A 12,710-nucleotide genomic window follows, 5' to 3' on the forward strand; every position below is an offset into this window, starting at 1 on the left:
GAGTGCTGGGGAGGAAGAGTAAGTAGGTACTCTGCTCATTCTGGACACAACTTATGAACAAACGTCTGCTGAAAAGAGTCTGTCCAATTCTTCTGTGGAATAATTTCCTCTGCCTGTAACCCCCAAGTCATTTTTTCAATTACAAACAGTTGAATTAAGAGGTGGAAATACAATTAGCACCCAAGGACAGAAGCTGGAGTGCCTTTGGTGGCAGGAAAAAACCAAATTCAACCAGCAAGTCACTCTTTTCACTTCTCTCTCCCTATAAACCAGCTCCTCTGATTTTTCTCTTTCCTTTTTAATAGAACACATCCATCCAAAACACTCATCCCCCTTGCTTCTTCTACCAAATGGGTTTAATGTGAAGTGAATAACAGTGCTTTATTTCATTATCTGCACGTGCAGTTCGAAGTTGTCATTACTGCATATTTAATCAGTCAAAATTCTCCATTCCCCATCTCCTTTTTAACGTCAAATCTTCAAAACCATAAATTCCAAGCCGTCTGAAGAATCAGAAAGGTTAAGGGAGAGACAAGCTCAAATCAAGTGCATTGTTTCATTGCAACATTATCTTATGTCATTAGTTGGCAGCAGCCATAAAGCTCTGGACCACTGCCAATATTTACTTCCATACACTGAGTAGAAGCTGACACATCTAACCCTCAACCCCCCTCCTTGGTTCATCTTCCAGCTAGTTTACACAAATTCACATTAAAATAAGGATTTAAAAATCCTAATCGAATCAAATGGATTTTTTTCTAGTTTGCCATCATGGATCTGAAGGAGATTATGGCCACAGCATCCCACCAGGGTAATCCTGTCTTCTCCTTGCCAGGCTCGGGATGCCTGGAGAGCTGCAGGAGCTTCAAAAAGCAGCTTTCCTGCCCAAATGTATGGACACAGACACAGACCTAACCAAGGATGCCCAACTCTAGGACAAGACCTCTTGCCAGATATGGAAAGTGACACCAGAAGACACTTGATCAATGGGCCAGAGCTGATGACCTGTGTTTATTTTCTACTAAACAATTAAATAAAGGACCTTGATCCTTAGACATGTCCAACCTAACACTGTATTGTCTTCAAACGAGACTCTTTTAATTTTTCCAGGAATTTTTCACATCACGCAGGATCAACACCTGTGCAAGGTTTTGGTTTGGTTTTGTTTGTTTGTTTGTTAATTATTTATGCAAACGAGCTTGGAAGTCAGCAAAGTTAGATCTGGCCAAGCAGCTCTGAAGCGACCATTAAAGGAAGAGCTCCCTAACTGCTCTAACATACCGTGCTCTTCAGCACAAATTTAATTTAGTTTCAAATAATGAAGCTGACAGCTCAGATAGTCTGCCTGGAAACAGTGTGAATTTCCCACCCACCTTCATTTGCAAGGTCCCTGGCACTCCAGGCTCCAGGAACGCTGGGGTGCGTGACAGGTTTCTAGGGAGAAGCCTTCAGCAATGCTCCAAGAGGGATCTCCCACCTTTTGGAGCAGCTCAGACTTCAACGCCAGGCTCCAGAGGGAAAATAAAGGCTGCTGCCATGACGCCCCAGCCTTATGCTTCCAGAAACAACCCCTCTCCTGCTCCTAGACCGAGGACAATGACATGGAAGTCAACCAGGAGACCAGCTCCCACCTCCAGCCTTCGGCCAGGCGCGAGGCCGAGCCCCCTCCCCGCTCCCTTCCCCTCCAGCAGCAGGAAGAGCTAAAGATACCCAAAGCAGATCGATTTTTCAAGGCGAGACGTTGCCAGAGTAAACGGGGGTTGGGGGGGCAGGTTGTGCAACCCCGTTTCCCAAGGGCTCGGGGAGGACAGGGCCCCGCCGGGTGACGCACTCGCGCGGGGGAACGGCCGCGGACGCCTTGCGCAAGCGGAGGGGACGTGGGGGGGACACCCCAGGAACCAACCCAGCAGCTGCCCCTGCTCTCACCCGGCCTTGATCCACCATCGAGAAGCAAGGTATGGCTTCAAACTCCACCAAGCAGAGCTCTGCTTGGCCTACAGAACTGCTCCTTGGGCTACAGAACTGCTCCTTGGGCTACTGAACTGCTCCTTGGGCTACAGAACTGCTCCTTGGTCTACAGAACTGCTCCTAGCTCCTCCCGCCACCCTCAAGCCCAGACCAGGTTTCCCTGCACCGTCCATCCCGACCCTTTGAGGCAGGTCCAGAAGGAGGGCTGGCAAACAAAAGAAAATTAGGTACCATGAACAGGGTTTTGGAGGAACTGCACTATCACGTCAGCACAACACAGTGTTCAGAAAATCACTGCCAAAAATCATAGCAAGACCTCATGGTTCAGCAGCTGCCAGAGCCAAAATCCCAGGCAGGACAAGCGTGGCTACTGATTTCCAACTTCTGACCACTGACAGATTACACTGCCCAAACCAAATCTCTAAAATACATGTTTAGTTTGTAGACTTAAGATTGAATATGAACCCGAAATGGCACACACAAAAAGGGAAGTCAGATATCAACCCAAATCCTAAAAGATTCAGAAAACGTTGTTAAAGATGGCAGATTTTTTTAAATCTCTTTTTCAGGGACCTAATTACTAGGGAGTTGGGGTATAAAGCCACAATTTTTAGAAATTTGGGGTAGTACCTCTCAGAAGCATTCAAGGAAAGAAAAGCAAAATAGAAAAGATTGGTGTGTTCAGTCCAAATTTTAGCCTGTAAACCTACTCAGAAAGTTTCTTCTCCAGACACAAGTAGAAAGTATTGTTTAGAAGAGAGAATGGAAATGAGTGAAGTGATATAAAAATTGTTAGAAACATTGAGCAATTAGTCTGAGATTTGGTTTTTAACCTCAGGGGTCTAATTCTTTGATCTATTATTAATTATCACTAACCACAATCAGCAGCATACCCAGGCATTTTAGGAGAGCACACAAATTCTATAAAACATTTTACATATCATCCACAAATACTCGATTCTGTTTGTGTTCAGATCTTCCAACCAAAGTTTACTTTCTTCTTTTTAAAGAAACTTCTTTATATATTAACCCTAAGTTACACTCCCTCCAAATATGAAATTTAAGCTATCAATTTATTCATGAAGCAAACACACAGCTTAAAAATTGCAGATATATAGAAACTCAATTAGTAACCTGCTAATGACACACTCTAATGTAATTGCAGGAGCTTAATTCTCACTTTAAGGTAAAGAAATAAAATTAAACTTCAACTTATTTTCTTGTGACCAACCACCAATGTGAGAACTTCTCCTAAAATACAACTCAGTAAAGAAACAGTGCACTACAAAAATATTTGTTCACGTGCTGAATAGATAAAAACAATATTTACCCTTTTAAGAATCCAGACTGAACAACAGCACTGGTTTGGTTTTCTGGGGCTTTTTTTTGTTTTAGGGGGGTTTCTGGGGGTTAGAGGTAGGTTTTGTGTTTTAAAACCTTCAGTGTTGGTTTCATTAAAGCTAAGACAATCATCCACATCACATCCTTCCAGAAAACACACTGTTAAGCTCTGCTAAACCATGTTAATTAACCTCAGTGGGGAAAAAAAAAAGCAAAACCAAGGTCAAAGCTTCCCATTGAAAGACAACTGGTTTGAAAAATGGCCCTGAAAGTAAATCAGCTCTCAAAATTTTGCAGAACTCCAGTGGTACTGGAACAGGCTACGTTGGAAACTGCTGGCATGGATCAACACCACCTTCCTGACCTACAATCCCTCCCCCTGTGGTGTAAATCCAAGGAGTATTCCCTCTTCCAAGGTCAACCCGTCTCCTCCAGGCAGCAAAACCAACGTGGCTCCAGCAGGAGAGGACTTTCAGGAGGACACAGCAGACAGTGGGTGACCTTCCACTGCAATTTGTAGAGGAGTAAGCAGTCCAATCATGCCAGGATCTATTTAGGGTGCACTCAAACGTGCCCAATAATGCTGCAAGGACTTGGACAACTGCACACGGAAATACCTGGATTTTCCCCACTCAGAGGAGGCTGCAGTTGAAGGAACTCATATGCTGAACACTAAACATTATGTAGTAACCAGCTGCACGTGAAAACTGATAAAAGCACCAAGCTCAGACATATTTAATACCTGTCTTTCACACCTTCTTTTTAGTTGCCTTGCTGGACCATTTTTATCAGTCTTACACAGCCCTGCTTTGCCAGAGAACAAGTCAGGATTCTGTATCCATCCTAAACTGTGCTCTTTTCCAACATGTAGGAGCTTAAATCTGAAATCACAGCCCTCCACTGTTCTCCAAAACGTTTTGGTTGAAATCAATCCATTATTAATTCCAGCTCCTACAACTCTGTTTGAAGACTCGACACATGCAGTCCACCAGAATTAAAAACATACCCTGAAAACACAAGTGCCAAGATTCTGGCTCAACAACGTGGTGCCTTTTAGCAGAAACGTGCCCTTTAGGGGACTTCACAAGCTGCTTTTTCCTTCCCAGTCCCTCCAGTTTGCTCTCACATCCACGTCACACCACGCTGCTCAACGAGCTGCACTGACCTGTTGGCTTTTAGAGCTTCAGAGCAAACTAGATCAGGAACCTGACACAGGTCTCACACAGGACACACCCAAACAAAGGGCAAAACCAAGAGTCAGCCCAGACAAGGCATGGCCCAACAGTGTATTTGGCCACTGCAACATATCCTCCAGCTCCAAACACACCCAACAGCAACTGCTCCTCAAGGCTGGTGGGTTCAGCAAGCCACCAAGACCAGCTAGAAGTTTCATTCAGCTGGGCAGGGCACTTTGCAGCAGGTTTGAGTTCTATTAGGATGGGTTATTGAATCTCAACAACTTACTCCCTCTGCAGACAATAAGAGAACTCCCCAAGTCTTGATACCACTGCAGCAATCCCTGTGCATGGTTCCCAGCACAACTGCAATGCCCAAACCCTAAAATAGGGTGGGAATCTCTTTATATAATGTGTGTTTCAGTCCTCAGTGTCTTCCAGTCTGACTGATCCACTCTGTTGGACTACAGATAACCAAAACTTCTTCTGCTTGCTAAAAACCTGTGCACAAAGGTGATCCCACCTTCCCCTTTTTTTTCAGAAAACCATAAAAAAGAAGATATCACAGTGAGAGTGATCACCCAAAGTCACATAAAGGCCAGGCCACAATTATTAACTATTATCAGAGTAAACTATGGCAAACTGATTTCCAACAGCTCAGCATTGCAAAGTTCAGTGGTATCAACTGGCAATAAAAATGTTTTAGTAATGCACAACATTGCTTAACCCCCCCAAACAAACAAAACAACCTCTAGATATTGGAGTATGGATTGACAGTGGAGCTCTTATTGCCCCAGATTTGGCAGATCCACCCATTTATGGAACACAATTTTCCAGCAGTGTGGACATCAATTAGCAGCCACGTTTTCAAAAGATACTTTATCCAGATTTTGAACTCCTCAAGGAAAAGAGAGAAACAAAAAAAATGAAAGAATCATTGGCCAAAACCAAAAAGTTTGCAGAGTAAATTGGTGGGAAGCTCAAGGGGAAAACAGCCCTGCCATGCACAGAGAATATTTTAACAGCATGGTCTGTTTCCTACAAAGTCCATCAGCAAACAGAGGTCAAGGCCATTCATAAATTCTAAAAATAATATTTACCAGACCTTTATCTCTCTGGAAGGTATAATTCTGATAAGTGACTATTCTAGATAATATTTAACATAAAAGTTTATTTACAAAAATACTTGCAATAGTCTGAAATCAGATTTTAACCAGAATTGAGGATTCAAGTCAGTGCAGGTTACATGTAAACAAGGATCATGTTGTTGCTTTGTTGATTTAACCTGGGATTGGGTGGGGGTTTTTTGAGGCTACTACAAGTAGCATCTATGCAAAACTGGCCCCATCTTCTTGACACCCACCCTTTAGATATCACACATACCTTCTTTTTTAAGCCCCTTTTGCTATTATTTAGTTTGGAGACCATTGTTTCTTAGAAATAGCATTCATGGAATGTGGATCTATACACACAGACAGCTATGATTCACCCTCTATTCAAAATTAAATGTAAAAATCTTTCAAATACAAGTTCTGCATGCATATGAGCAGAAGAAAATAGTTTAAAAGGCAATAAGGGAACTTGGTTTTGCTGAATCCCTCACAGAACACAAGCTGCAATGTTATGAAGTTACCAAACCAAGACATATATTCCATGCTGGTCATCTATTCGTCTTTAGAGAACCATATACTCTATTTCTTTTCCCTATTTTTTTTTCAGGTTCTGCTGCAGGAAGGGACTGCAGTCCCCATACCCTGCTGACATGGGACAGCTGAAACCACCTTGGCATCTTGGGTCTGACATGGTTTTAAACTCTGCTTGTAATAAACTTGTACCTGATTTCCTCTGGTTTAGCTGGAACACGACACAGCAATGAAAAGTAAAGATCAATTTGAGGTTTATCAGCAAGAATGAGCTTTTACATGTGTGACATCCTATGTGGAGTCTTTAATAACATGTCTCATCAGCAGATAAATACCTGAGCAGGCACCTTTTTTATCACGTTTGTACCAAATGACCCCTCCATGAATTTCCCTTGAAAGTTTTAAGGGCTTTGCACAGGCCCCTGGCTGCATCTGTCAGCATGAAGCCACTACCAAGCACACTGAGAGCAACATTTAGTTAAATAATGGGGCTGAGTTAAGAGATTTTAAATGATGACACCTCCTAACCTGAACTACACATCGGGGTGCCTTAGATGCCACAACCCTGCAGCTCTCCATCCCCTCAACAGAACTCCACGTGTGCAGAAATAGCTTTGAGCTCTAGAAATCTCAGGATTTCAGTCCTGCAAAGTTAACAGCTTATCTCACTGAGGTATCAGCTTAGAGAAAAAAAAAAACAGAGAAGTTTATCAAGCCTGTGTCATCATCAAGCCTGATGACACATTACCCATGGACTGGTCTAGAGGTAAATAGATGAGAGGAGCTCCTGTGCACTAACAGCAGGTCAGGAGACTCCTTCAAAAGCCCTATGAGAAGCTCTCATTCAAAACACAACCATGGGTGACAACCATGCTCCTCCCAGCACTTCCCTGTTTGTTGTGCAGTGGATGATGACCTTGACTCAGCACAAGCAGCACTTACTCAAGCAAGAGCTCTCATGGCTGGCAGGAGCTAGTGCTCAACCATCAAGGCAGTAAAATACTGGGTCTCTGTTTGGAGGCATCCCAGCAGTCTCCCAGTCAACTTTTCTCACCATATAAATAATGCAATTGATGAAAATTTCATCAGGTAAAATAACTAGAAATCAGTAACTTCATCTTCCTTCATCCAAGAAAGCATCTTTATGTCAAGCCTGGATGATGACAAACATCCAGCCACATGCAAAAGTCAGCATGAAGGTGGGACAGAGTCCCTTCAAGTGGAGAGAGATATATTAAGTGCATTCTTTAGAGAACTTATTTCAAACATGGCTAAAGAAAAGATGACATATGGCCTGCAAAATGGCAAGGGAGGTTGTAGAGGTATTGGACAAATCTGAGAATAAAATGGGAAAATGGTCTTTTTTTTTTCCTCCCAGATAGAAAAAGCACCATTATTTTAGGTAGCCTGTTTTTCACTGCCACACTGGGGGGTTTTTTTCAGAAATATTTAGCCCCACAGAAATATGGAAACACTGCACATCCTCTGCACCCCTCTCTATGAATAAGGCAGACGTTCATTCACCCAGGGCAGCTGCACATCCCAAGAGCAGAAAAAAGAGGCTTGAGAAAGGTAAATGCACATTCTGGTACTGGTTATTTCACCCAACTTCAGTGCAAACCTGTTTGACCCATGAGGAGGGTAGGCAAGAATCCTAACTCAGCAATAACTTGTAATATTGGCTATGAAACTAGGTAATTTATGAAAGTAAGCATCCTTTATGAGATACATGAACACCTGTTTGCTGAAGGAGCACGTGCTCCAACAAATCATCCAAAAAACCACAAATCCAAACGACACTTCCACATTTCTCTTCCACCAAAAGTGAGGAGATCAGTTTATCCATTTATCCCTTTCCAATGCGTCAAGTTTTAACAGCCCTCCTCCTTCTGGAGGCATTTTTTCTATATATACAAACCAAATGTTCCTACAGTTAAAATACAGAAATACGTTGCCACGGGCTCGGAAGGTTTCGTTTTCCAACTTAACCAGTTCAAGTCTGGTGCAAACTTATCACCATGCATCCTCACACAAACATAGACTCCCAGCACTATCATCTCCTTATCCTCATCTCAACTTTTCAGCTGAGCCACGAGACATTCAAGCACCAGCTAAGAAAAAAACAACCATTAAAGGACACACGAGAGCAATTTTACTAAGCTCTCATTATGGGAAAAACAACATTTATAGTAGCAAGAGCTCATAAACACACTAAAAGCTACTCTTTCAATTCTAGTCACTGTAGAATATAATATCTTCTTTTTAACTATTAAAGCCAGCACTTTGTTTTTATTGGAGGCAAGAAACCAGCAAATCTAATGATAAGAATTCAAATGCAAACAAAGAACTCTGCACCAGCTCGAGCAATTCTGAACGTCCCCGTTTCAAACCACGTCTCGTTCCATTTGACGCAGGGGAAGAAGGGGGGAAAAAAAACCCCCATGGAATGGGTCTGCTCACCTGGACACGTTCTCTGGAATGTACTCTAGAACTGGATACCCATCACTTCTTCTGGATGCCAACTCTGAATGGGACTTCCAGGTCTCCACCAGGGTGCTGACGGGAGGGAAGGAGCTCAAGTGCTGGAAGGCTTGCTCCCGAGCAACGGGCCGCGACAACGATATCGTGCCCTGGGCCCCGATCCTGTAGTGAAAGGACTGTCCACCTGAATTGACCCCCACGATGGCCGAGGGTGGCACGCTGTTCTCTTGGTAGTAGCTGCCATCCTCAGGCTCCTGCTTAATTCCCACCCGCAGGCCTGGATTTGGGAAACCGCTCCCTTCGCAACTTCCCTCAAAGGAAGAAACAGGTGGTCCTAAAATCCCAGAAAGAGAGTAATAGTCTTTGTCATCCATGAAAGAAAAATAGGAGCCGTCTGTAAATGGGAAAGGATTGACTGGCTGATTCCCTTTGAAAGGGGCACCAGAACAAGGATGCTTGGCCGACTCTTGCTTCACCGGCACCGAGAAGGGGGAATCTGAGCTTATTTTGTTGCTGTCACCGACGCAGGCGCCGCCGAAGGAACCATCTGGTTCGGGTTTGATGAACTGCACCAGGTTCATCTGACCGCTGTTGGAGATGGCGTCCTCCATCTCCTCCATCTTAGGGAAGGCGAGGTCTTGAGCACCCTTCTCTTTTGTTTCTGGACTGGGAACGGTGTCCTGGCTCCTGCCGGGTCCCACGGGCGTGCCAGAAGCTGGGAATCCCAGGGAGTTGTTTACGGGGCTACAGATGGATGATCCCACCGTGCTCACCGCCGGGCTGGAGCGAGTGGACCGGTTGTTGGCGTTGGAAGGGCTGGCAATGGAGCTCCTCGAGTTCAGGTTGGCAGGGCTGGAGACAGAAGACCTCATGGTGATGTTGTTGGGGCTCGAGACGGGAGATTTCACGCTGCAGTGGCTGGGAGGGCTGGAAATCGGTGACTTCATGCTACTTATAGGGCTGGAAAGCGGGGACCCCACGTTGCTGACGTGCGCGGGGCTGTGCAACATGGAGCCCCGGTTCTCCACGTTGGGCGAGCGTGACGAAGGGGTCCCCTGGCTGATGGGGCTGTGCACAGCAAAGCTCCCAAAGTTAGCAGTGGTGGAGGACACCGAGTTGACCCCGGCGGGACTACACACCGAGGAGGCCACGTTCTGAGGGCTGCAGCCCGAGGGGCTCTTCTCTTGACACAGGGTAGGGCTTTTGACAACAGCATGCATGGCACCGCCGTTCACGGCGCTCCCCGAGTCCGACATCAGCGACCTCAAGGGCCTGCTGGCACCGTGGAGGGGAGAAGAGCAGTGGCCGTTCTCCTTGTAGAGCTTCACCAGCTGCTCCACGTTTGGGTAGATCTTCCCCGGGCTCCCCTGGTTCTGCTGATCGTAGGGGTAGTCGGCGTCCCGTATGGAATCCATGTACAAACCCATGGATTCCGCCACCGTGGCCGACAGCTCCTTCGACTCGCTCTCGGTTTTGATGTCAGCAGGCAAGAGCCCAGGCTGATGGGTGTCTTGCTGCAGGCAGGAGAGGAGCTCGGGTTTTTCTTTGCTGTTTCCTTGAGCGTTGCTGTTGGCAAAGGCGCTGGCAGCACAGCTCACGTTTACGATCTCCATGTAGTTACCGTCGTCGCCCTGCTGGCCAGCACCTATGGAAGAATACTCCACAGACTGAGAAACTTGACCCCACCGTCTCTCCATATCTAAGCCTTCTGGGTAGCTGTGGTATCCTTTTGTCTCCATAACTAGCAAAGACATATACAAAAAAAAAAAAAAGGGAAAATTAATAAGTGATGGGACGGTGTGATTTCCTAAGGAAATGTCTTCATTTCCTAAGGAAACGAGGCGTATCCGCTCACTCTCTCTATCCCCCTCTCTGCCTGCCTGCCAGTCCCATCTCCCTGCCCCATCCATCACCTCTCAACCATTTGTCCAATTTCAATCAAACCGAGGGAAACGGTCTCCTGGATCTGACAGCTCGATGAGTTTCAAGAGAGAAACTGCTCAGCAGTTAGGCAAGACCCAAATTCCTGCTCCCCACCCTGGGCTGAGAGGAATGGATCAACACAACCACCACCCCTCCTCGATGGCCACAGCCCCATGGCTGGTGCCAGCAGCACCAAGGGTTGCCTCTCACCCAGGGATCTGGGAGGAAAAGAGGGAAGAAGGTAGCAAGGAAGGAGGGGAACCAGAGAGATCCTGAAAGGAGGACATATAAATCATATAAACGCCATGGAAATTGCTCATCACAGCTCTGCTCCTCGAAGGACAGCTCTGCTCCTCCAAAGACCTTGCCCTGCAGAAGCTGAATGGGAAACACTTCTGCCACAGAGGAAAGGATCAGATGAGGCAGGGATGCACGGCTGTCAAATGGAGCCACAATTCTGCAAACCCCCATGGCAGCCAACAAGAGGAATATATAAATAAAAGAAAAGTCAAGCTTCTTCTAAAATAGACCCTAAAAAAGCCCCTCTCACCCCACATGGCACTCTCTTGAGGCAGGGAGCAAAATGCATGACCTAGTCTTTTATTATTATGAAAAATCATGTACAAGTAACAACAATTTTTTAAATTTTTAAGGAATTGCCTCAGAGTTTCATATCCATATTATGTAAATATCTTTCTCCTTTCAGAATGTATTAATTCTCCAATACTTAATTCAGTGTTTAACTCCTTTACTTAACACTACTTTGAAAAGCTATTTTAAGCAAAATTAGAAAACCAAAACAAAATAAACTTAAAAATGAATGACTCCAATACTTCTTTGCCTTTACTCAGAGCTATGGCCCTATGCCTACATTCCCCTCAAGCACGAGTTTTATTAGAACATCATCATGTGTATCAAATCACGTTCCTATAGTCTAAAATTTTCAGACAGAAGTACCTACTTCCACATCAAGTCACTCCCAAAGAATCACCTACCCCTGATTTAAGTGCTGAGCAAGCCTAACTCCTAGAGAAATCAATTGCAGCTCTAAGTGACCAGCATTTCTGAAAACCAAGAAACTTAGTTAAGGTTGAAAATTAGGAGGTAAGTGGATTTTAACTCCCAGAACCCCTGCAGACCACGAAATCTGTCCTAGTTCTAACACTGCACGAGCTCTGTAGCCATCTCTCCCCCAGCACTAAATTTCAAACTTCATACATCATCAATAGGCAAGAATACTTTTCAACTTCAGCAAATAAAAATCTGGGTCACGCAAAGGAAAAAGGATCAACCCAAACGCCCTGCTCTTGCACTTCCAGAGACAGAGGCACTGTCTGGTATCTGTATCCAAGCGGATCAAAAAACAGCACGAGAGATTATCGGTGGCCTGATAAAAGTTGGGTTTAAAAATGACAGATATAAATTAGTATGGAGATTTTTTTTTGGGGGGGGGAGTGCTGGTTTCTGTCACCTCCAAGCGCCTCGGTGGGTTCTGGAAGCAAATCATCCTCTCATGGGTTGCTGACAGAATAAAGGTTTGGGTTTGTTCTTCTCAGCAGAACTTATTCCAGCATGTTTATCCACCCCCACTGCACAGACATGCTTTTTTACTAACTTTCACCCAATTAATTCATCCCTGGGCTAAAACAGCCACAGAGCACAATGGAAACTGAGCTGTCTTACGGATCAGAACCGAGACCATCCACATCTGACACTCTGCAGAAGGAACCTTCTATGAGGAGCAGAACAGCTCCTCCAGACCCCCCCTCTCCCAAGAAGGACTCGAGTGATGTATTTCACCCCCAAACATATCAACAAACACAGCCCTCTGCAACACGAGTCCCCGATCAATCAGGCATGAAACCAGTTTCGCAGCAACAGTCAAATAAAAAATCAAATGGTACCTGGTATCCCTGCAACCAAAAGGTCACCTAGAGACGGGGGAAATCTGAGGTAAATCCAGTTTCATAAAAACTAACCCCGTGGCTCAAGCGACCACCCGCTTCTTATTTCTCCGTGTTCGGAAACGAAATTTTCGGTAAGTTTCGGTGCCTGCGAACCGCCCCGCGGACACCGGACTGCCCAGGGGACCGGAGCTGCATCCTTTAAAGATGGGCTGGGGTTTTTTCCCCCCTTTCTCCAAGGCAACCGGGGTCCGTGGGCTACCGGCGCTGCCCTC

At 45.2% G+C, this 12,710-nt stretch overlaps 1 protein-coding gene across 1 annotated transcript; it reads right to left on the minus strand.

Moving 5' to 3' along the window:
• Positions 1-8,583: 8,583 nt before the first annotated feature.
• NR3C2 (nuclear receptor subfamily 3, group C, member 2) lies at positions 8,584-10,362 on the minus strand. The gene has a single exon (XM_008939149.1). It carries the CDS (start codon positions 10,360-10,362, stop codon positions 8,584-8,586), a length of 1,779 nt encoding a protein of 592 aa, XP_008937397.1.
• Positions 10,363-12,710: the final 2,348 nt, after the last annotated feature.

This window comes from Merops nubicus, unplaced genomic scaffold (genome assembly GCF_000691845.1).
Source record: "Merops nubicus isolate BGI_N331 unplaced genomic scaffold, ASM69184v1 scaffold9234, whole genome shotgun sequence".
NCBI classification, from domain to species: Eukaryota; Metazoa; Chordata; class Aves; order Coraciiformes; family Meropidae; genus Merops; species Merops nubicus.